This window comes from Trichogramma pretiosum, unplaced genomic scaffold (assembly GCF_000599845.2).
Source record: "Trichogramma pretiosum strain Unisexual culture from Peru unplaced genomic scaffold, Tpre_2.0 scaffold35, whole genome shotgun sequence".
NCBI classification, from domain to species: Eukaryota; Metazoa; Arthropoda; class Insecta; order Hymenoptera; family Trichogrammatidae; genus Trichogramma; species Trichogramma pretiosum.
This window is the reverse complement of record NW_019640943.1, coordinates 1,673,037-1,697,190: the sequence shown is the minus strand read 5'-3', so window position 1 is coordinate 1,697,190 and position 24,154 is coordinate 1,673,037. Positions and strand designations below refer to the sequence as shown.

Below are 24,154 nucleotides of genomic sequence, written 5' to 3'. Positions count from 1 at the left end.
TCTAAGGGTTTACTCCGATCATGTACTGTAATAATGTGAGTTTTGAAGGAAGTCTTACGGGCAAATGAATCATGACAAATCTCACATTCAAAGGGTTTACTCCGATTATTGCACTGCCATAACGTGATGAGTTAAGTTTTGCTGGCTTCTATATGATTTACGACAAATATCGCATTTGAAGGATTTGCTGCGATTATGAACCGAACTGATGTGATTTTTGAGGGTACCCTTTTGTCCAAATGATTTGTGACATATATCACATCCAAAGGGTTTACTCCGATTATGAACTGCGTTGACGTGAAGTTTAAAGTAGCTTTGGTAGGCAAATGATTTATGACAAATTTTACATTCGAATGGTTTGCTCTTATTATGCACTATTCTTATGTGAGATATGAGGTGATGCTTACGGCTAAATAAATTGTGACAAGTATCGCACTCAAAGGATTTGTTACGATCATGTAGTGTATTTATATGAGTTTTGAGTGTATCCTTCTGGCTGAATAATTTATAGTCCGGGCGCTGGTGACATTTGAGTGAACTTGCGAGATCCCCTCGGCGAGTTGACGGATTTTGTGGGTCGCTGAAACCGAATTTGAATGTCGCCAGGCCGAATTCCTGGTCAATTTTTTGTTATAAACAAATTAATTGTTTAATCGGCCATATCTTGTAAAATATTGAAGATAGATTAATACAATTTGTTCTTATTTTATTCGTCTTTAAAAACCAAAGAAATTCCATTAAATTAATTGAAAAACTGTCCACTAGAAAAAAAGTTATGCAATAATCAGTGCAAAATTCCTAAAAATACGTCCTTTTTTTATCTTTCAACCTCTGTAACTTGGCTCGTATTAGTGCAATCGAGCTCATCGACATATTATTTTGAAGGTAATAACCTACACAATGATGTAGTATAATTTTCATGTTAATAAAATTGTTTATAAAGCATTTTGTAGACGTTTATAAACGTAATTTTATGGATCTGACGTACTTTCCATTTGTTTATACGCCTTTTTCGCTGAGATAAATTATTAAAACAACGTGTCAACTCAGTTCAAATGAAAGTACATGAAAAACGAAAATTTTAAGCTGTCTTGAAAGGTAATCGGTCAAGAATTTTTTGCCTTGTCTGTTCATCAACAAAATCTCGGCCGGTCACCATTTCACACACTCAAGTTTACACAACGCTGCTCACAGTTTATTCATAGTGCAGTTTTTGGCAGTACACCTCGGCCAGTTTATAATTTTTTCTGTCAAGAAATTATCTTCAGAGAAATTTCTTGCAGAATCGTTAAGTTTTTAACATAATTATCTAAGGTAAACTTAATACTATATAGTTATCATCAAGTCGTCGAGCCGTAGCAATGGCTCGAGCGGTCGAGCGCACGACACTTTGAAAGCGAGCGACGTAATGCAGGAGGGGAGGATCGACATAGGCGTTCTACACTTCTGTATATAGTAGGTGGCACAGTTGGAACGGCCATCTTTACCCCCCTACTTATGCCGCAACGGCTCCTGCGTTTATATACTTTTCGAAGCAGATACAAAACGTAAACATGTCGCGCTGGCGCAGCTGTCTGATTGACGCTCGATTTTATTCTGCCGCCGCTTATACAAATAATATTTGAATGATTCTTATTATGGCATTTGATCATTGAGATCCGTAATGTAACAATATCAAAGTCTAATTTTTCATTTTGAATTGATTCATTTCGGAGCAATTGAGCAATTTATTGGTGTTTAGTTTTGATTCAATTTGTCGACTTTTCGTCAATTTGTCGTCGTTTTTTTTTTCCACGGTTCATAACTCTCTCCTGGGCCATAATTAGGCAGCTATCCAATAAAATTGCTCACCCAGTTATGTTCCACCTGTAATAATCTTTGATAAAATTTATTCAAACGAATCAATTAAATTTTTCAGAACGATGGAACTCGATTATATTTTAATTTGCTTTTTCGGTTGAGATGTACGAAGAACCTTGTGTCATTATTAAAAATGTAATTAAAATTTAGAGAACATAAAAAGGTCAGAGTTATTGATGGCTCGCTAGTCGATTCGATCAGTTCTTGACAAATATTATCATGTCCAAGTATTTTTACTTAAAAAGTATTTTTAGGAAAATTATTTGGTGTTATGCGCAATTTCCGTAGGTAAACAAAGTGAAAATTTCTCTGCGATTGAATATAACTAGACACTTTACCCAATATCGATTTACTCTTAGTAGACAAGGTTTCATCTCTCCCCAACAAAATGCAATTTCATGTAAGTTTTCACTGGACTAGCATGTCACACGTCGAAATTCGAGTCGAGCTACCTCGCGCGAACAAGATTCGGAGCGGACGGAAGGCTCGCGCGAACAAGATTCGGAGCGGACGGAAGGCTCGCGCGGCGAATTAACATTATACGTATCGCTCTGCAAAAAATATGAAAATCATGAATTGGCTCTGCCCCTGTGAAAATAACTATGTCGACCTAAAGTATGGAATGTTTCGTTTGCTCATTTTTTATGTAATACCGCGTCTCGATAGCTAAGGTTTTCCTGCGCTCCTTTTCTCTCTCTCTCTCTCTCTCTCTCTCTCTCTCTCTCTCTCTCTCTCTTTATGCTATATCCCACTTCTTGGTTCGTTTCGTACCTCGAATCCTGCGAACGGCGCCAACTAAACTTTAGCCTGTTTACGCATTCATTCGCTGCACGTTTTTGTCACCATCCTACTATAGCGTGTATATCTATACACATATAAAAAATATGACAACAAATTTCACGTTTGCTCCTTCTTTCACGTTTACTCTATCTTTCGCGTTTACTCTTTCTTTCACATTTACACTATCTTTCGCTTTTACTCTTTCTTTCACTTTTACTCTTTCTTTCGCTTTTACTTATATTTTAATTTTTTACTCGTGTCCGGTGCATGTGGGTCTGGAAAAATATTGCTAGTCCTGGAGCCAAAGAGGCTTATAATACTGGACATTTTTTTTGCACTATAAACATAGGCGTTGCTATGCTCTGATGGCAATGCACATGTCAGTAGCTAAGCGTAACGCGATTACACGCACACATCATTTCAACCAATATTTAACAAGAAACGAGTTGAAATCGTGATAAACCCGCCTGAATATTGTTAACACTAATGAAACTCCAGAGGAGACCGCTGATCGTGCAATTGATGCTTTGCTCGAACAAAATTTAGAAAGACTCGTTAACGGTCAATTCCATATCTTTGGTAGTACCTTAAATAATTCATTGTTATCGTGTAACAATTCTGTAAAAAGCATAGCTTACTATTGGTGCACTGTATACAGTCTGAATTCTGAATCGATGTCTGAATCGATGTCTGAATTCTGAATGAATGTCTGAATTCGTTATCTGAATTCTCTTCTTCAGAAAGATCGTCATCAGTGTCGGGCGCATTTAAATATAATCCATCTAAAAGCTTATCTTTATCAAGCCAAAGTATTTCATAACTAGCAACACTACGAATATTTCGAATTTTCTTTATTTTTTCGGGAAAAAATACACCTGATATATTTAATCGTTGCTGTATAGGGTATTCTATAAGATTGACAAGCTGCCATCGAGTAGCAAGAGAAAATATTTTAGCAAATGCATAAGAGGGTTCCCATGCAACTTTTCGGTCCATAAAATCCTGTACAATTTATAAATATATTTTAATAAATTTTATTATCTAAATTTCATTCAATAAATTCAAAATTAACTCACAATGAATTTGACAATTATTGGTTTACTCCATTTGAAGTCTAACTTTGATGGTACAGAACCAGTACGAATTAAAAATTCATCTATTAGTTCTTGATTAGGAAAATTATCTACTAATAAAGCTTTCTTTCTCATTGATTATTCATTTGAAATTAATAATCGTTTTTCTCTGAAATAATTTAGTTTGTTCCATGGTCAATATGCAAATTCAAATATAAATTTAATAAATTTAAGAATTGTTAATGAAGAGTCATCATCAACATACTTGTAAGAGTCATTGCACTTTGTTGTTGTTCCGCAATCTTCACAGCCAAATTTTGTATGAGATCTCACTTTTCCTTTATGACCACAGTTTGTACAAATTTCTGGATTTGATAATTCTGCTTCCATTTTTTGATACTTGGTAGAATTTGTTTTCCACTCTTTGATTCTAGAGCAAGTTTATTAATTAAATAACTCAGGCATAACATCTATTAGTAACTGAATAAAGCATTTAATTACCTTTGTAAAATATTACAGTCATCAACAATCTTAAACAATTTGAGGGCAGCTTCTTTGCCAACCCCAGGCAGACCGTCATCATAATCACAACCCAATAAAAGAGCTAAGGCTATCATTTTATTTCTTCCAAGATTGAAAACAGACTGGATTTTTTCCATAGAATATTCATCAATTGAGCCACCACTTGTTGTGTGATTTCCTTGAGTACTTGTACAAAAATTTCTATAAACAACTTTTGCACCATAAAGGAAGCAATCACTATCTTGACTGATACAAGCATCAACCAGCTAAAAGTGAAATCTTTTTTAAATTACTTATGATAAATTATTTTTTTGTTACTAAAATTAACTTACTCCATCAGCGTTCAAGTATGCACACATAGCTTCAGCTTCTCCAAAACCCTTGACACAAACCAAACCCATGTACTTCAGCATTTCTTCACATTCTTTTAAAACATGATTGAAACGTGTTCTTCCTCCTTTTTGACCTTTTTTCTTTTCTTCGCCTCCATTTCGCTCTTCGTTTCTTTTAGCAATGGTTTTGTGTTTTAGAGTAGGTGCTGTTCCTTCCAGAACAAAAACAGGAAATATATCATGTAGAAGAAAGTGAGATGTACGAAAAAATAAATTTCTGCAAAAAAGTGATAAATCTAAATAAACAGTGTATAAAAGTTTAATTTTCTATATAATAAAGGGGTGAACTCTAATATACCTGAGATACATTTTTGGTTGAGCATGGTTGTCGGTAACCGTCTGGCTGTCAACAACCCAGCAACTTAAATCTATAGCAATAGCTTTGCCTTGAAGTTCAAAAAGTGGTTTTCTTTCACTTATAGGTGATAGTATATTCCACAGATCTTTCACTCCCATTTTGAATGCCTTAACAAATTTACTATAATATACTGTATACAGTGCACCAGTAGTGCGGTTCATCACTCCTTCTTTTCATCCCAATGTTGATAACGCAGGTAACATTTGCCTGGACATTTTAAAAGACAAATGGAGTGCTCTTCATGACGTCCGTACCATTCTGTTGTCGATCCAATCTCTTCTTGGTTGTAAGTAACAATTCTTTATTTTCAATTGACATTCAGTGAGTTTAGGCCTATGGGGTACTGCTGGTCTAGAAGACTATGATAGACTTCAACCCCTTACTTACCCTCAAACAGATGTTTTTCTTATTTGTTTTTCTGTTACCAGTCCATCTTCATTTGAAAATGTAACTAGTAAATGGTATCCAGAAATTGAGCATCATTGTCCAGATGCACCTATTATTTTAGTAGGAACAAAAATTGATCTGCGAGATGATAGGGAAACACTTACAGCTTTAGCTGAGCAAGGATTGAGTGCCATCAAACGTGAGCAAGGCCGAAAATTAGCTAACAAGGTAAATTAAAAGGGCTGATAATGTTTTGAAAGTACAAAGTTTATGTCTTGTTTTGACCATGACATTATAGAACAATACTTGATGTTAATTTTATCAATATTTTCACAGATTCGAGCAGTCAAATATGGAGTGCTCTGCCCTTACACGAAGAGGATTAAAACAAGTGTTCGATGAAGCTGTTCATGCTGTATTACGGCCTGAACTTCAAAAACGTAGACAACGAAGGTGCAGTGTGGTATAAATTTTGAGACAGGATTTAAGTATACAATTGAAAATCATTTTTTATCAAGTTACTTTAATCTTGATTTAATAGTTGAAAAGGGCACAAAATAAAGACTTATTTTGCTAATGTTACTGTTCAAATACTGTTTACCAGTTCAAATTTGTGTTTAATTGACTTTTTATGAAATTGTGGTATTCTTTAGGGTAACAACAATTTTACTTACACGCACAAAATCATCTTTAAATAACAATTTTTATTAAAACAAGTAAACATTCAATTACACATCTATAAAAATTAAAATTTTTTTGAATGATTAAAATATAGCAAACCTGAAAAAAATTTACGCACTAAATAAATCTTCCTTGCCGACAGATCTCGCTATCTAACTAGTTTTTTGTTACCGCGCATTCATCATCTCATCTCATCTCATTACGCTATATTTGCGTTTTTTTTTTGGGAAACGAATTGTTTTACATATAGTGTACAAGTCTTAAACTTTCATTTGCGCGTCGAACGGATTTGCTATTGCTGTTAACAATCGAGATATCGCCTAGGTCCAAGGGAGAGTTTTTATAAACAAATGACTGTTTCTCGAAAACTATAAGTCCGATCTTAACTTTCAAAAGTTCATTTTCTTTGTCGTGAAAAGACCTACATTTTGATGTAATGTAAGTTCCGATTGAACTGAAATTGTTAATAATAAATGCGATTGAAAAAATGGCATTTTAAAGGGTTTTTTGCACTTTTCTCTGTAAATAATTAACGTAATCGATCGTGGTCGGGCTCAAATTAAAGGTCTAATTAATAGCTACAACTTTTATTTGAACTTTTTTCGATTGCTGTTCATGGAAAAGCTACAAGGGCGAAAATTTGATTTTTCGACCCTTCTAAACATCCCACTACCCCAACCGCCACTCAAAAAGTTACGCAGCTAAGGGTGCTTGTTGTACTCATCGAGACCAACAAAACCCATACTCGACGTTCTTTACGAAGAGTAACGTATTTCAAATTTGTAACGAAAAAAAGCTAATAGAACGAAAACTAGCACGTTTTAATTACGCCCAACAAAAACTAGCATATTTCATGATTCGTATTAAAGACTAAACAAAAAGTAGCACGTTTCAAATGTTGCAACAAAAAGTAGCATGTTTCATGTATGATTCATCATGTATACGATCCTTTTATCGGCATCCTCCCAATTAAAATTTTTATTAACTTTTTCAAGTCTTCAGGAGTTGACATGTCTAATATCGTTTTGTGTAATCGCGCACAACATGCACAGTTAATAACAAATAAAGATTGTATTTGTTTTTTTTGTCACAAAAATGGACATGCGATACTTCTAGTAGTTACTCTGTATACGATATATAGAGATATTAATTAGAGATATTATATACGCGCAAAAAATTTATGTAAAAAAGGGTAAACGCGAACTAAATGAAAGTGCTTATTTTCTTTAGTAACTGCTGAAACGTGCTAGTTTTCATTCGAATTCGTTGAAACGTGCTAATTTGTATCTCCGTAGTTTAAACGTGCTAGTTTTAATTATGAAAAATTGAAACGTGCTAGTTTTAGTTAGGAATAATTGAAACGTGCTAGTTTCGGATAGAAAAAATTGAAATGTGCTGGTTTTTATCATAAAACTATTATTGTGTGTTACTCTTTGTAAAGAACATAGAATATAGTCCGGTGCTGGCACTAATTTTGTTCGGAAAAATTTTAATTTGACTGGACTAATATGGCACGAGCTGCATACATAAAAATATGTAACCCTCGAATTTGTACAATATTAGAGCAGTGCAGTTTGTGTGCTCCGATTTTTTACATATAAGCTGCATTGACCCAAAGGTGGTCGTTTACAGATACTGGATAATTATGGAATGCGTTGGTTTGACCGATGACGCAAGATATTTCATATGTAATGTCGCATCTAATTTTTCAACGGGGAAATTCAAATTCTGCCTGAGCTTGAAAAATTTTCTGGAATTGAAATGACCATTAAGGGGGAAAATAATTAAAAATGATCATTGATTGCACTCTTTATCTCGTAACGTGAATCTATATAAACTTTTTCAAAAAGTTAAAGATGAAAAATAACCCATACTTCGACTAATTGAGACAGATGCCCGAGCTCACTTATTTAGAACGCATTCACACACATGAAATTCCGAAACGGTACGATTGAGCTTGAAGTTGGAAATTATTTTTTATTACTTTTATAAAAGTTGCTCGCGTTAAATAATCTGCTGCTGAATTTTCAACAGATTGAGCAGAGCATATTTATCTTCGAAATACTTTTTAAAAATAATTATATTATTTTTGGCGAAATATTTAAAGTATAAAGATTTTTATCAAAATTAATATGTACAACTTTTCACACTAAATACTAATTATGAATCATTAATTCTAATTGGATATCCTCGCTCTTTTTAGGTTCTTTCTCATTTCGTTTCCGATGCGATCGCCGCATCTTCGAAGCCACTCAGCAAGCCTTGATTTGATTGTATCCATATCTATTTTATGGTGACTTTGAATGACATCTATAACATAAAATTACAGCAATTCAATTTAATATTTACATAATTGTTAGTAATTAAATGCTAAAGAAAATAATTACTGACCAATGATAATTCCAACCATGCTAGTAGTACCAAACGCAACTGTACTTTTAATTCCAATCCAAGAAATTTTTTTTGCCAGTTCATTTGTCATTATGCTTGACATGATATTTGACATTGATTTTTGATCTGTACTGACTAAATACTTTTTAATTTTTTGCTTCTGTAAGTTACAATTATTCATTATGCAACAAGTATTAAGTGTTTGTTCCATAAAAAATTAAGAAACACTTACAAATTGACTTTCAACCTTTTCATTACTGCTTAACGACTCATCGAAATCTAAGAAATCATTTATATCATTAAATGGCATAGCTGGTAAAAGATCATATGGATGTTCATTGTCTCGACCCTTCAAGAAGTCCAGTATTTCTTGTTGCTGTCTCAAAATAATGTCTAGTTTATCTCTACATGCACCTATACAAAAAATAGTTTCAGATATCTAGTATCAAATTTTGACATCACGATTTTTAAAATTTTTAAAACTTACAGCAGCAACCATCGCCATGAATTTGACTTGGAACTGTATTCTCCAAAGGATCCACCTCTGCAGGATTAATTTTTATACTTTCATTCTCAACTGAAAATACCTCAAATTAATAAGAGGAATTTTTCTCCAATAAGTTTATTGAAAAGATCTTTAAAAACCATACCAGCGCATCTTCTTAATATAGTTAGTTTTGGTTTTTTCGATGACAATGACAACGACAGAGATTCTTCAAATCTTTCAGACTCATCTGGGTTGAATTCTTTGTACGGCTCAAAGTCATTGCTTCTACACGAAATGTCATTATCGTCTGCATGCTCTGAAATTTTCTCTTGAATGTCTAATCGTAAAAAAACAATGAATCAATTATTCTGTTATGAGTTTGAGTTAATTGATGATTTGAAAATTTAAATACCTTCGGTAGGCTCCCTGCTCTCTTGTTGATACTTTTTTGTTATTCCCACGACGTGTTTTATAATACTGTTGCCTCTCGTAATTGTTTTGCTGCCGGGAACAATTCTGATAATTGTTGTACGATTCAAAGCTTTGGGATCGAGAGTGATGAACTTTTGTTTGGTTGTCATTTTTTTAAAGTCTTCCTACGCTATATACACAGGAAATCGCGCGATTGTCATTAAACAAGTTTTGATTACAACTGTCTTTTACACACACTACCGATACCGACAATAACACGATTGTTTTGATATAAAAGTGTCAGGATATATAAACATAACCCACGAAACAGTCAACTGCCTTGCCCAACGATGGCAAAGGCGTTGTTTTTATTATTAGGGACGATCGATTCGGCCGCTGCCCACCGACTCTCACTCACACGTGTGTTTGCTCTGTCATTGTGTGTGTCAGTTGTGCTTGTATTGTAAACATATACATACATGCCTATATACAAAGCACAACGGAATGTAAATCTTAAATATACGCAGTAGACAGCAGACTTCGTGGCGTTTTAGCTTTTGACTTTGTTTTGAATTTTTAGTTTTCTAATTTTTTGATTAGAAAGAAGAAAAAAGAACGTAACTGTGCATTCGTTTGTGTAAAGTCTGCGTGTATAAATAATAATCCACTGCACAAAATGTCCGAGACACGCATACCGAGCGATATTCTCGATGACCTTTCGAGGTTAAAACTCAGTGACGTTAATAATTAAAGTTGCCTTTTCGAAATTCGTTGAGCTTTATTAATTTTGAACTTTTTGCTTTCCCTCTTGCAGTCGTTTTATCATCAACATTCCAGAGGACGAGAGAAAAGATAACGTGAGATTGTGCTTCCAGATCGAGCTGGCCCACTGGTTCTACCTAGATTTTTATTGCACAGAGGAGAATCCGAAATTAACGAAAGTTGGAATGAAGGAATTCGCGGCTATTATATTTAAGCACATCGATTTTTTGAGGCCGCACGCCTCGCAAATCGACGTTATCTACCAGAAGTGGAGATTTTACAAACAGAATGTACCTACGTTTGGTGCCATTATAATGAACAAAAGTCTGACAAAAGTATTGCTCGTTCAAAGTCAATATGCCTCCAGTTGGGGTTTTCCAAAGGGAAAAATAAACGAAGACGAAACGACATCCGATTGCGCCGCTCGCGAAGTACTGGAAGAAACTGGCTTTGACATTTCTCCTATACTTCAAAAGGATGTCTTCATTGAATCAATTATAAACGAACAGGTGATTAGGTTGTACGTTATTCCTGGTGTACCGGAGGATACTAAATTTGAACCAAGAACGCGTAATGAGATAAAAAGTATACAATGGTTTGATCTGAATGATCTACCAAATCACAGGAAGGATACAAGATGTAAAGCTAAACTTGGAGTAGTACCTAATCAATTTTTCATGGCAATTCCTTTTGTTAAGTAGGTTTTTTGTGTTTTTGCTATTCAATCAATTTTTTAAAATTATATTCTAAATATTTTTTATATTCTTGAAGCAAAATAAAAGAATGGGCAAGTGAAGAATTTACTAAAACTGGGCACAAAAAAGGTCAAAGAAATCGCCACAAGTCTGTTGGAGATATTAACAGTGCTAATCCCCACAATCAATATAGAGAGAAAAAAGTAAGTATCTCAGTTATAGCACAAAAAGCTAATTTTAGTCAAAGAGTTGTGCTGCATGCTATATTATGAAAGAAAAAAATACGTATTAAGCAAAAACTTGAAAATTGTTAAAACTATTTAAAATTTTTATCAGTGCAATTCAGATGATGAAAACGCTTTTTCTACTCCTAATACGACTGGTTGGAACAAAAATGAAAATGCTGATGGAAATACAGGGCAACTAATGAGTAATTGGAAACCAATCCAAAACAAAAATGAAAATGCTGATGGAAATACAGGGCAACTAATGAGTAATTGGAAACCAATCCAAAACAAAAATTCAGCTAAAAATGGTTCAAAACGCAATTTATTTGGCAAAAATTGCAAAGATAAATTACTTGCCAAAGAATTGAAAGAAAGCCCTTTTAGACAAAAAAGTAATTCACTATCAAAAAATTTTACCGATAAAACTGCAAATGGTTCCGATAATACAGGCAATAGAAAAAATGGATCCAAGAAAAAAGATAAGAGAGACAATAATGCGAATAATTTAACAAATAAAACTGACCAACCAATGCAAGAGAAATCGAATGGGGTTGCACGTCACGCAAAGACTGCAAGTGATTCATCAGCGGCATTCAATTTTACCACTAAATTATGGAAAAACTTCAATTTTGATAAACAATCCATCATTGAATGCTTAATGTTTGCATATAATAATACATGTGAGCAAAAAAACTAATTCTGTGATTAATTTTAGTTTAAAGTTTACTTTTAGTTTTGCTACTGCCAAATATGTTAATTTAATTTAATAAGTGTATTTTGTTAAGATAGTGTGGAGTATTTTTTGTTACTCAAGTGATGTATCAAATTTAAATAATTTGCATAATTTTTTATGCATACTTTTAGTAATCAAGGGTTCAACTCCGTAAGGTTGATTCAGAAAACATGAGTTGTAGGTATATTTATTAGATAATGTGCAGTATTAGATAACTTGTGACTTTTAAATGCAAGATGATTATTGAATGAGTTGAAGTAACTGAACAATTAAATACACTAACATTAAATTAAGATCTCTTAAGTATCAACTCACATGTAAATGTTAAACAATATTTTGTTTTTCATGTTTGTCTCATTATGGAAAGTAAAAGGGAAATAAAAAATGGATTTTGAATTGAACATTTTTTATAATTGCTCCTGAATTTTAATTTGTATCATTGTTTGTATTGGTGTTTTATCGATAAATTAAATGAGAGTTTTCTTCAAGTGAATAAACAGAGGTTTACAATTGTATCGAAATCACTTTGTGGTTTACAAAAAATATTTTGTTCGTCATAAAATTCTTTATGTCTCATGAAAATATGTATTAAAAAATTAAATTCATCTTTTGTCGCTATATATTATAGTCTTAGTAACTTATTCTTACATTCATTGTAAACAATCAATTATTTCAGAGCATTCGAATTAATTCAAATTAACTTGCAAGCTACTGTTGCATTGTCGAGCTTCTAATACAATTTTTCAAATTTACCTCCAATCGCCGGAACTATGTCAATTTTGTAATTGCGAGGTCACAGTCCTGAGGCAAGTCTGAAATAGTCGTACGAACTGCAGTTCATGCACGCGACGCGTTGAAAAATAAAAAACACAACGCGATGTCGATGAAACGTCGTTCGAAGAATTATAATACACATAAAATTGCGTTCTTTATTTTTACAAAAAAATTGTAAAAATCAGCGTCCGATTGCGACGAGCGTCGCGATGCACTCATGCATTGTAACGGGACCCGTTGATTCTAACCTCTCAGTGTAGAGGTCGCGACAGACTCGTGTCTGTGTCGCCAATCTCGTCTCGTTCTCAATCGTAAAATACGATACGGAATACCTTGCCGCCATGACAGCTGATCTCTACATGTTCATTGACTGTACCGAGGCCTCGCTTTTGCAGTCTTGCATTTAGCTGTGTGACTGTAAAGTGCATGCGGGTTAATCGCGGAGAGAAAAAAAAAAGAAAGAAAGAAAGAAAGAAACCGTCCATCGCGCGAAGCTCTCGGCTTCGTCGAGGCGCAGTCGTCGAGAGTTATAATAAATCGTGGCGAAGTCTCCTCGAGGGCAGCAGCGCAGAGATAGAAGAGACTTGTTGTGTAAAATCGTGTCGACTCGGCCATTCTCTTGTGTAGAAATACGGCGTGACATTTCATCGACTGTATAAGTTAACCGACAAAAAAAAGTGTGCAATATCTACGTCGGCTCCCCCGGATGGATCATGACAGTGAGCTCATTCGTGAACAACCAATGGCAGATTTTTTCTTCGAGTTCGACACCAGCCTCGGGGTAAGTGGATAGTAAAACTAATAATTGTTTATGGCGATCCCGCGACGTTGAAAAAAAAGCTGCTGCTACTGCACTCGTGTCGTGTTCGGGGCCCCCCGCGTGGAAAAACTCCGACTCGTGAAAACCGACTCTCTCTCTCTCACGCGTTGACTCAATTTCACCTTTTTTTCCTCGTGTATTTAACGATGGGCTCTCGCCGCGTGGGTGCAAGCCGACGCTGGAGGAGCCAACAGCATCAGCAGCTGTATTTCTTGGTCTTGCTTCGGCGAGAAAATGTTACGATTATTTTCTTTTCTTGAGAAAAGGAAAGCCAAGAATCTCACGAAAAAAATCTGGAAAAAATTCACGTAGACCGGCCCCTTTGACACTGCAATCCGTTGCTGTTTACGGATGAAATTTACCTTGCACTTGGTATTACATCAGGTTGCGAATGTGGCTTTGATTTGATTGATAAAATATGTATGAATAAAACTAAAATTTAAATAACGAGATGATTCACAAATCTTCCTTAGCCCTATAAATAACGCTTGTAATAACCCATCGTAGGCTCTGAATGAACATCATTTCAGAAATGCTTATGACCGATTAGTATACTGTTATATTCTTTCATCAAGATTTCTTGAAGGCCGCTTGTGTACACGCTGAGTTTTTGTTTACTATTTTTTCAATGCTCATTGGCTGGAATGAATTAGCTGATAAGAAAACTATACAACTTGATATCCAGAATGAGAGTTGGTAGGGAACGGAGTAATCAATTCGATTCTTGAATTAAAAGCCTTGTCTTATGTTAAACATTATGTACATTTTCATAAATGTCACTCATCAATGTTCTTGAACATTTTTATTCCAGGCTGGTGTAGATGATCAATCGGATTGTTTCTTAGACGACGAGGATTTAGGAGAGGACTATGATGCCTTGAACGATGAAACTTTTGGATCTGAGGCAACGGGCGGAGATTGGGAGCAGGCCCACGAAAAACTCGCCCAGATCACAGAGTCTAATAGAACAAAAAATAAGAAGGGACCTAAAAAGGTAAGAATACTATCATTTTTGTACCAGTATGGATTAAATGATATTAGAAAATTTCAATTGCAATATTTATTGTTTCAGAGTGAACCCGAGATCGATGTAGCAAGTACATTGTCTCACTTAGTTCTGGATGAGAGGGAAGTTACCATTCCAAAGCCTGGAGTTTGGGATAGTCCTCATTTTGCATTAGCACCTCCACAAATTCAAAAGCCATTAGCTGCTTTAAAAAATGCATGCACAGTGGAAGAATTGGAGAGAGACCTCATTACCAACAGACCACCACCAGGTCTCACTAAGCCTATATCATCCCAATCACAAACGCAACAAGCACCTGCATCTGGAGCTAACCTATTTCTTGGTTCCTTATCATCAATGAATAAATATCCACCACAAACTAATGGAGGAGTTGGTTCGCCAATCAATCAATTTCCATCCATGAACAATGCAGGACTTCAAAATCTTGCAATGCCACCACCTCAGTTTCACCAACAAAATGCTCGTCACATGCCAAGTATGTTGACTATTCTTTTTTATAGATTACTTGAAATTATTATTTAACTAGATGAAAAATAATCAATAACATGAACTTAATGTTTTCACCTTAGATCAACCAGGCAATATGATGAGGTATCCTCCTATGCCACCACCTCACATCATGATGAACCAAGGTAATCAAAGACCGCCCCACAACAACTTTCCAATGAACAATTTTCCTGTAAGTACAATAGTAATTAATATTTTTACTGTGAAATAAGAACTTGCAAAATTAAATATAAAATTTTTTATTACAGCATCCACCTCCAAACCATAGGCCTGGACCAATGCCATTCATGGGACCAGATCGTATGCACATGCCACTCTATCATAACAACATGATACCTCATCCTATGCAACACAATATGCACATGGCCAACCAGCGCAATCAAAACAACCATCAACCTTTCTTTAGAGACAATAGATTTCCACAACAAAATCAAAATAGGTTCTTTCCCAATCAAAGCCATCCAATGCTCCATATGAATCATCATATGAATAATCATCATAACATGCACAACAATGTCAATCAGTATGGTGAATATGATGAATATGCCGGGTTAATGAATAACAGGGAGAAACAGTGGTTGAATAACATACAATTGTTGCAACTCAATACAAATCAGCCCTACATTGATGATTATTACTACACTGTGTTTTGTGATAGATTAAACAAGAAAAATGAAATTAAAAAACTTAATATGAACAACAAAAAATCTAGCAATGGTAAAAGCTCTAACAGCAGCAATAACAACAATGGTTTCAATAGAGATTCAAGGTAATTTTATTTAGCTCCTTTTCTTTTATAAATATTATGAAAAAATAATTTTTCTTGTATTAACACATGAAATACTTTATTAGGGACAAGGAACAAAACACAACTTTTACAAAGAATCCAAATACTCCAATGCAATTTGAAAATTCATTGGGTAAGTTGCAGTATAGTAGTGTCACAGCACCAAGGAAAATTATCGACATGGATGTCGTTCCAAACAGTGACCCTCAATCGGCGCTTTCGATTCAGCAGAAAGATACTAAAAAAACTCGTCAGTTACTGTTGGAAATTGAAAGGGTAATTTATATTTTTTTTGTCGCAACTACTCAAAACATATTTAGAAAATATGCAACTAACATGCTTTTTTATCCATAGCTATATATGATGGTTTTAAAACTCGAAGACAAAAGTAATCCCTTGGCTATAATTGCTGAGCAGCAGCGTGAGCAACAGATGAGGGAGCGAGCTCAGTTGCAAGCTCTAGAAACCGGAAAACCAGTGCCCCCACCTGAGCATCGTGATATTCTGAAAGAAAAGGAAGAATTAATTGTACAAATATTAGAATCACTTTTGCGGCTAGTGCAAGACGATAAATTTTCTAGTTTTTTGTGTATTCGTAAGGGCAAAGTAAGTATTTTTTTGCTAACTTAATAACAAGTGCTACTCTATAGTATAGAAGTTTAGACTTTAACGCTAATTTTTATGTTACAGACACTCTTTTTGCGCTTCCTCGCGTGTGTAGATGTCAAAGAGCAAGAATTGAAACTAGTAAAATTGTGGGGTGCTGTTATCAAAGGCTTAGCTATTATCGGTAGAAGGGATTCAAACTTACTAATAAACCTCTATCCTGAATTTCACAAGTGGGTCGATGAAAATTGCATAAGTTTTGCAATGCTTATGAACCTAGCAAAGGAGTTCATCGAGTCATCTAGCCAGACAGCTAGCAAGACCAATAGCCTTGCGTTCGCTTTCACCAACAAGGTAGAGTACACATTGAATTAAACCTTCGAACTAGCTCATATCGCGATAAAATACTTGACGGAGTAAATTTTCTTTTGCAGCTTGGCATATCAATGCTGTCGCTCATGATAAAGCATGCCGAGGAGCTGTCTTCTTACGAAGCGTCGATTCCAGGCATATTCACCGATCTGTGGTCCAGATTCTTGAAGTGCATCTCCCAGAATATACCTGCCTCGCCGACGGTCACGCCATGCGAGTCCATTGACGTCGAGCTACTTAAAACGCACTTGCGCCGACACGGAGCCGAAAAGTATCTGGACAGTTTCGAGCTACACTTCAGTGACTCGAACGCTGCTCGATAAAAGCCGTATCAAAATTTTTCTTATAACTACTAAAACCTAATAGTAATGACTGCGGAGACAATTCGATTTTGATTGTGCTAAAAAAAGCATGAGTTTTCAAAGTCGATCATAATTGTTTAAAGAAAGAGATGACTTCTAAAAAGAAAAAACTAATGAGTCCTTGACTAAGTCGTTCAATTTTTCATGAGAATTGATGAGGGATACGTTTAACAGAATTAACTTCATGTATGTTTATAAGAATTTAGAATGCATGTCGTGTAGAATAGATTTGATTAATTAATTGCGCTATTACTTCGTAATAGAGAGCCACATAAATATTTATCTTAATTAACAAAATCAGTCGAGAAATTAGATGAAAAATTCGTGATAACTGACTGTCTTTCATAATTATCTATTTAACAATTATTGAGTTTTCTCATTCTTGTTTGCAACTATTTATATTTTTCTTATCATTTTGTTTGATAAAGAATATTTATGTTACAGTTGCCCAGTTTTTTCTCTTAAAATGGAAGTAGCAATTCTAGGGTTTTGCTATGATCTAGTTGCTAAAAACAAAATAATAATGTCAAGCAAATTATTGAATAATCTTACACTTCGTTTAAAAGTCTTTTTGGGTTAAAAACAACTTAAATGGTGAATAGATGATTATGGTATAAAGTATATAACTTACTTTTATAAAAATTCCAATGAAATAATGAATTATCGTCACCTTTTTTACGTATCAATTGAAGTGTGCTGAAAGATGCATTTAATTTAATGAATTGTTCATGCAGGCCTTTTTAAGTTTTTACTCAATTAAATGGCGCTGATATCGTGTGTTTAACATACTAGTTTTCTTCATCGAATAATTATAATTAATAATATGAATAAATTGTGTTGTGTGAATGATAAAATATATGAAAGGACTCATGAAGGTAATGAAACCTCATGCTTATAACGAAAATTATACAAGTCAAAATCTTCAATTTTGACCTTAATTTTTAAAGAAGCTGCTGAAATTCAATGAATGTATTGACTCATTATTGACTATTGATTATCTTTAGCTACTTTTGTTGTGCACTTAGCCGAGAAGTCTCAAGAATTCATATGTTAAAAAACTCTTGAGGACAAAATGTATAATAATAAGTAGACGTGATTCTTAAAACTTAAATATTATGCCAAATATGACTTGATTACGTTTTAAGTTTCCGCAGCTCCTTTAATGGATTGAAATAAAAAATTATTAAATGTAATGTAATTAGGCACTATATGTATATGTTAAAAAGCAAAAACAAACGTCAAAGAATGACAAAGTGATGTTTCTTTTTTAATATTAAATACGAGTATATTCATGAACCCCGCGACGCACAAGAGCATCAAAAATATAATGAATTTGATTGAGGGGTCACAAATTAACAAGAAACTTATTAAATTTTTTCTCCGTATAAAATTGTGAGTGGTAGGGTTTTGAAAAGAAAATAGAGATATCAATTTAACACGAAAAATTAATGTATGTAACTATGTAAGTATGTTTAGCTTGTATATAGTCTCGCTCGAAAAAAATGATCGGATATAAGAATATATATAAAAATATATAAATTTCATAAATATCAGCATTGTAACAAAAAATACATTGCAAGTGTGCAAATTTAAACAAAACTTTAATCATTTGGTTTCGGCGTTTCACGAAGTCGCATTCAATGTAATAATATTTTTAATTCAATGCTTAGAAACTTTGAATTTATTTTTATCGCAATAACTTGTACCGTAAATATTATTTTCTAAAGCGTATAAGTTAGAAATTTTTTACTATAATTTGTTCTATAATTTGATTTTTGTTTTCATGTAAAATTGCAAAAGTTATGGAATAAAAAGTAATTGATCATGCGATAACTAAAATTGTATAAAAAAAAGAAAAAAATGAAAAAAAAAAAATAATGATAATTACACCTATTTTAAATTATGTATAGATTTGCAAATAATTAGGTTTGTACTGTTCAAATATAAACAAAGTATACGACTTGTCGTATGAATGACTATTAAAAAAAATTGTCATTAATATTATCTTTTTGTTACTAATCTGTAAACCTCTCTTAAATGTCAATTGATTTAAAAAATCTCTTGCTGATTAATGTTAACGTAATTTATACTAGGTCATATAAATTATAACTATTATCATGATTATTACTCATTATTAAAATAATTAGCTTCATTAAGAAATATGATCGTAAAATCTAATTTTTTACTATTATGTGCCTTTAAAATTTAGGGGTTGATGCTTTATTTGAGAATTCAAAATAAGTCATTTGATTACTTGGAGTAGAGAAAAAGTGTAAAAAAATATATTTTATTTTATAAATTCTCTTTAAGGACGATAGAACTAATATGATGCGTCAAAGATCGTGTTCTGTTTATTTTATCTTGTAAAACCTATGTAAACCTAGATTTACATCGCTTTCTAAAATATGTCCCTTGAATTTAACACTCAATAGATATTATTGCATTGAAACAGCTACTGCAATATTTAAAGTTGTGTTTTGTAGTACATGAGAATGTGTGTGAGAAATGAATGAGGAACCTCGATTTACTCATCATCGTTGCAAAAATTAGGCTATTATCGTCGATGAAATTTTTACGATTACTAATGCTCACATACAGTTTGTACATTGATGTCTCAACTTGATACTGTAACAATATGCCCGTGTCTGAATTATGCAGACGAATATAAAAAAAAAAACGACTGAAGAAACGAGATAACAAGCAAATAATAAAACTATGACATTTCTTATAACTATTTAATATGTAAAAAGATGTGCATTCGTATCTCGTCATTTAGTCTTAATATTTAAAAGAAAAAAATTATAATGAACTCAATGTGAAAAACGTCATTGGTGAATTTGGCTCGTATTTAATTACAATCATGTTTTAATGGCAAGTGTTCATGAGCTGCGCACTGCACACACGATTTTTCAATGGCGAGTATAAATTTTTCAATGAAATTCGGCGTTGGTTGCTCGATTGAATAATGTCTTATGTCTTCTGGAAGCAGCCTTGAAAAAAAAGAATGCGCAAAAATCCGTCATTAAATTTCATACTTTTTTAATTGAAGCACATATTTTATTTCATGATTTTTATCACGCCGTGCGAAAGAATCATTTAAAACTCTATTTTGTTCTGATTATTTTTAAATGTTCTTCCATTTATGTTTAAAGAAAGAAAATGAAAATAAAATTGCAATTTACGTTACATCGATTGTTGAAATTTATTTGAATTAACATTGGCGACATTATATTCGTGAAATTTCCTAAAACTGCCTCGAATACAATACGACAATGAGATTATAACGCGGGACAATTGAAAACAAAAGTTGAATTTCTCGAGGAATAGCTAATTCCATTAGTGTAACAATAAAGCAATGAAATTCAGGCCAATTAAAAGTCGAGCGCTATACCAGAGCCTCTCGTGCTCTCTTGGCAATCGAATGAATTTTCCTTTTTTTCTTCTTAACGCGAGTCTCTTTCACGCTCGCGTACATTTGCAAAAATCCCATTATCTGGTCGTTAATTCCGCCGTTGGAAATTAGCGACTCTTTTTCACCTCTCGACGCAAAAGTTTCGGAGCCCCTCGAAAAAATTTAAGTACGCTATATTACGCATAATTACGAGAAATAATGATTATTAACGACTCACCTTCGTTTGGCCTTGCTGCGCCGCGCGGCCGGCTGACTTTTTAATGCAAGGGTATAATGGTAAAATATAACGCAAGAAAGAGAGTCGTGTTTTTTTTATTCTTTACTTTCCTAAAATAATCTTTATTTTTCGCCAAATTCCATACACAACAACGCTCGATATAATAAATCTCGTATTATTATAATTTTTGTATAATATATTTAGGGTAATTGTGGAGTTGAACCTGCAAAATTATGACCAACGAAAAAAATCATTCAGACGATAATCTTGAGATTTTTGTTTCGACACTATATTTATAATATAACCGCACGATTTCATAAGCACATTTTCTCTCGCTCTGCATGCACATAATCTTTATACTTTCTTGGATGCAGCGCCCCGAATACCGATTTACAAAACGCATTTCGTTTTTGGTTATCATTACGCAGCGGTTTTTGGCTATTGATTTTAAACCTACTTAACAACTTTTTTTTCGACGACTTACGAGGTAATATTTATAAGTTCATTCTCGTTTACACATTTTTTTTTCGTAATCTTTAAAACACTTTTTTGCAGGTTTTTGGGTTAACTTTTTTTTTATACTTACAAATCGGATTTCTATTAACGCGTTTTTTCTTCGCCCCTTATAGGTATCTTTGTTGGATTGTGTGTGTGTGTGTCGAACGACTACGCGCTACAAGGTGTGCTCGATTTTTTTTACTTGCGTTTACTTTTATATTATAAGTTGAGTTAATTTGTTTATTTTTCATCTCGTACTTGAACGCCTTTTTTTTTAAACATTTATCCACTTTTTAGTTATTCACGTCGAACTATTGGATTTTATTTTGAAATTTTTTTAAGATACTTTTTCTGATCTATATCTTATAATTTTTTTTCTTGAATATCAGTTTTATTAATTATGCGTATATGACGTTACATTTGAATTCTGACAATTATTTAGTACTTTTTTGTTATATGAACTCTCGTCAAGGCAAAACAGTATATTGTAAAATATATACAAATTACGATTTATTCGCTTTTAAAACAAGTACGAAGTTTTTTTTTATTCAAGTTTTGACTATTATTTTGAGACCTTTTCATATACGAACGTACGTTAGTAATAAAAATTGAAAAAGATTTTTTACGACTGAGAAATATATTATATTTATCATCGGAAATGCACGAAGTCGATCACAAACTCGTTGACGAGGAGTTTTTTTTTTTATAAATTGAAAAGTTTACATAACTTTCGAGCAAAATTACACATGAAAAATCCAGAATGGGCTCGGTTGAAATACAACTCGGACGGGAACTAAATAAGAAAAAGAAAATTTAAAAGGATTCTCTTTCACCTCGCGTAAAGGGAAGCATATAGGTATAATTTATTTTTCGTTGTTAGTAACCATCGTCAAGGGTTATTTTCGAGTATGACTCTTTTTTCATCTCTTTAAATTTATTATATTAAGATATTCCTCCTTATCGTCGCCCCTTCCTCTTTTATCGATAAAACGTTTTACGCACAGCACCCTTTTTTTACTCCCTCGTTTTTATTTGAACGTGTAAAAAATATTTATATACATCTAAATATATATATCGTTCGTATTTATAATATTTATAATATACTCTCTTCTTCATCTTTTTTTTTCATACATCAATACGTGCGAATTGTTTGTCAGCTACTTGCAACCGACGAATCGTTAGGTAGATTTCTCTTAGTTAAATATCAATTATGGAACATCGACACATAGTTCGTCTCTTCTGCACTTTTATCCGCGCGGCCGAAATCATATAATATAAATTCGGTACGTTTTCAGGGCAGTGCGTGCGTTACACGATGTATACACACCGACGATTAATTGATACAAAAATAATTTCGTACCCACTGAGAGACTTTTCTGATGCACGTGAATCTATCGTATTTATTATTATTAATATTATTATTATTATATAGGCGAGGCTCTTACTAATACTTCATCGGAACGATCATTAATAGTACATTTTTATATCCATTGAAAGATTATTATATATAATTGTGAATCCGAATTCCGTGTACACATCACTGCCCTGAAAAACGAAACAAAACAAAAATTAATCGACTAATTTGGCGCGATCGACCTGTATTTATTTAATCATTTTCTCCCCTCGTCCGTCAAATTGGCACTTATCTACACGCGCTTTTATTTTTATCCTTACGATACGTAGAAATTTAGGCAGAAAAATCATTGAACGACTAACGTCGGTAACGCAATGAGTATTTATTTTATGTATACGTGTTAATTAGGAACCGATGGCAAAATAGTTTTATCAGATATATCGTCATCTTACACACACATATATTTAGAATTCTTTCTTTTCTTCTGAATATTGATATAGTATTTATGAGTCGTCGTTTAGTTGTACACACATATTTGTTATAAAATAAAAAAATCCACAACAACAATAAACAACAACGTAAACAAGCTCGTATACGACACATGTATCGTTGCAATACATCATTATTTATATTATATAAGATTGTGCAGGGCGCAGCTGTCAAAAATCATATATTACACATAATCAACTCAATCGTCCTCTCTTCCTTTTTAAACAGTCGTGGTTATGATGTCGTCGTCGTCGTCGTCCTCGGCCTCGTAGCTCTTGGCGCGTCGCTGCTGCCTCAGCTGTCGTTTGAGCTCGCTGCTGCTGCTGCTGCTCGTACCACCGCCGCCGCCGCCTCGAGGGCCGAGGGCCTGCCGTTATACGCTGCTCGTCGCGTGGCAATCCTCGAGGGTCGCCAGGCTGCTGGCGCGCAACGAGGCCAGACTCAGCGAGCTCTGGTGCAGCAGCGGATTGACGACGTCGCCGTGGCCGCCGCCGACGCCGCTCGTGCCCACGCCCGCGTCGTCGCAGTGCAGATAGAGCCGCGAGCTGACGGATTTGTGGCAGTCCGGGCAGAGGCGCTTCTTCTTCTTGTCGCGCTTCTTGAGGATGTCGTAGGCGCATCTGCGTTAACAGGGGGGAAACGGATGAAATAATGTTTGGGCATTTTTGTGGCTATATGGTTTTAAACGAATTAAAAGGTTTACTTTACAGCTGATACTTTCGGAACTGAACGCGTTCCACGTATTTTTAATGAACATTTTTTGATCGTACAAAATCGTTTCAAATTTCCGTTTGAACATACTTTCGACATCGATCAAATTGAATTTATTCATTGAAAAAATTTTATGTAGATATGAACCTAATTATATTTCATAATTATACAATTATAAAGTATTCGTAGTTATATTTCAAAATTGTATAATTATGAAATGTAATTGACTTATACAATTACGTTTACTCTTCCATTTGCAGAATAAAAGATAAAGGTACTCGCCATCTAGTGGTGAAGGCTCAAAGTAATATTATCGTATTTAAAGCGATTGCCAACTAGTTTCAATGTTTTAAAACGATCAAATTGTCTTTTTCAGGTTGTTTAATAGTCTTGATGTATTTTTAATATAATCTTAAGACAAAAGTCACAAAAACAACTGATTAATGGTATTGTATTTTG

The 24,154-nt window shown here is 33.8% G+C and overlaps 5 protein-coding genes and 1 pseudogene across 5 annotated transcripts in view; 3 read left to right on the top strand and 3 right to left on the bottom strand.

The window, feature by feature from the left end:
* Nucleotides 1-3,182: 3,182 nt before the first annotated feature.
* On the bottom strand, nucleotides 3,183-5,083 carry LOC106653329 (flap endonuclease GEN-like). The gene is given in 7 exon segments (XM_014372730.1): nucleotides 3,183-3,226; nucleotides 3,279-3,642; nucleotides 3,717-3,882; nucleotides 3,979-4,143; nucleotides 4,215-4,501; nucleotides 4,568-4,844; nucleotides 4,926-5,083. Coding segments are annotated over 7 exon segments (1,461 nt in total).
* Nucleotides 5,084-5,226: 143 nt separating this feature from the next.
* Nucleotides 5,227-5,841, top strand: LOC106653330 (annotated as a pseudogene).
* A 2,181-nt stretch (nucleotides 5,842-8,022) lies between these two features.
* On the bottom strand, nucleotides 8,023-9,654 carry LOC106653331. Its single transcript, XM_014372731.2, has 6 exons — nucleotides 9,344-9,654; nucleotides 9,095-9,268; nucleotides 8,932-9,021; nucleotides 8,677-8,858; nucleotides 8,445-8,604; nucleotides 8,023-8,363 (listed from the first exon to the last, which is right to left on the bottom strand). Exons 1-6 carry the CDS (start codon nucleotides 9,510-9,512, stop codon nucleotides 8,230-8,232), a joined length of 909 nt encoding a protein of 302 aa, XP_014228217.1. The 5' UTR covers nucleotides 9,513-9,654; the 3' UTR covers nucleotides 8,023-8,229.
* A 147-nt stretch (nucleotides 9,655-9,801) lies between these two features.
* Nucleotides 9,802-12,280, top strand: LOC106653444 (m7GpppN-mRNA hydrolase). Its single transcript, XM_014372885.2, has 4 exons — nucleotides 9,802-10,065; nucleotides 10,157-10,801; nucleotides 10,876-11,002; nucleotides 11,136-12,280. Exons 1-4 carry the CDS (start codon nucleotides 10,019-10,021, stop codon nucleotides 11,721-11,723), a joined length of 1,407 nt encoding a protein of 468 aa, XP_014228371.1. The 5' UTR covers nucleotides 9,802-10,018; the 3' UTR covers nucleotides 11,724-12,280.
* A 562-nt stretch (nucleotides 12,281-12,842) lies between these two features.
* On the top strand, nucleotides 12,843-18,721 carry LOC106653419 (protein PAT1 homolog 1). Its single transcript, XM_014372849.2, has 9 exons — nucleotides 12,843-13,314; nucleotides 14,165-14,347; nucleotides 14,426-14,855; nucleotides 14,950-15,059; nucleotides 15,136-15,656; nucleotides 15,740-15,950; nucleotides 16,029-16,280; nucleotides 16,365-16,634; nucleotides 16,715-18,721. Exons 1-9 carry the CDS (start codon nucleotides 13,240-13,242, stop codon nucleotides 16,973-16,975), a joined length of 2,313 nt encoding a protein of 770 aa, XP_014228335.1. The 5' UTR covers nucleotides 12,843-13,239; the 3' UTR covers nucleotides 16,976-18,721.
* A 2,001-nt stretch (nucleotides 18,722-20,722) lies between these two features.
* The window catches only part of LOC106653332 (43 kDa receptor-associated protein of the synapse homolog), a 28,397-nt gene continuing 24,965 nt past the window's right edge, over nucleotides 20,723-24,154 (bottom strand). Inside the window, exon 11 of the mRNA XM_023457953.1 lies at nucleotides 20,723-23,604. Within this exon, the coding sequence (XP_023313721.1) occupies nucleotides 23,358-23,604 (247 nt within the window). The 3' untranslated portion in view covers nucleotides 20,723-23,357. The remainder of the gene's footprint in view (nucleotides 23,605-24,154) is intronic.

Excerpts from the sequence above, each read along its gene's own strand:
- LOC106653331 (XM_014372731.2), bottom strand. The coding sequence starts at position 9,512 with ATGACAACCAAACAAAAGTTCATCACTCTCGATCCCAAAGCTTTGAAT. Across the intron at positions 9,269-9,343 it reads GAGCAGGGAGCCTACCGAAG|ACATTCAAGAGAAAATTTCA; the intron begins GTATTTAAATTT and ends TTTTACGATTAG. Across the intron at positions 8,859-8,931 it reads TCATGGCGATGGTTGCTGCT|GTGCATGTAGAGATAAACTA; the intron begins GTAAGTTTTAAA and ends TTTTTTGTATAG.
- LOC106653419 (XM_014372849.2), top strand. The coding sequence starts at position 13,240 with ATGGATCATGACAGTGAGCTCATTCGTGAACAACCAATGGCAGATTTT. Across the intron at positions 13,315-14,164 it reads AGTTCGACACCAGCCTCGGG|GCTGGTGTAGATGATCAATC; the intron begins GTAAGTGGATAG and ends TTTTTATTCCAG. Across the intron at positions 15,060-15,135 it reads TTCCAATGAACAATTTTCCT|CATCCACCTCCAAACCATAG; the intron begins GTAAGTACAATA and ends TTTTTATTACAG.
- LOC106653444 (XM_014372885.2), top strand. The coding sequence starts at position 10,019 with ATGTCCGAGACACGCATACCGAGCGATATTCTCGATGACCTTTCGAG. Across the intron at positions 10,066-10,156 it reads ATTCTCGATGACCTTTCGAG|TCGTTTTATCATCAACATTC; the intron begins GTTAAAACTCAG and ends TCCCTCTTGCAG. Across the intron at positions 11,003-11,135 it reads ATCAATATAGAGAGAAAAAA|TGCAATTCAGATGATGAAAA; the intron begins GTAAGTATCTCA and ends AATTTTTATCAG.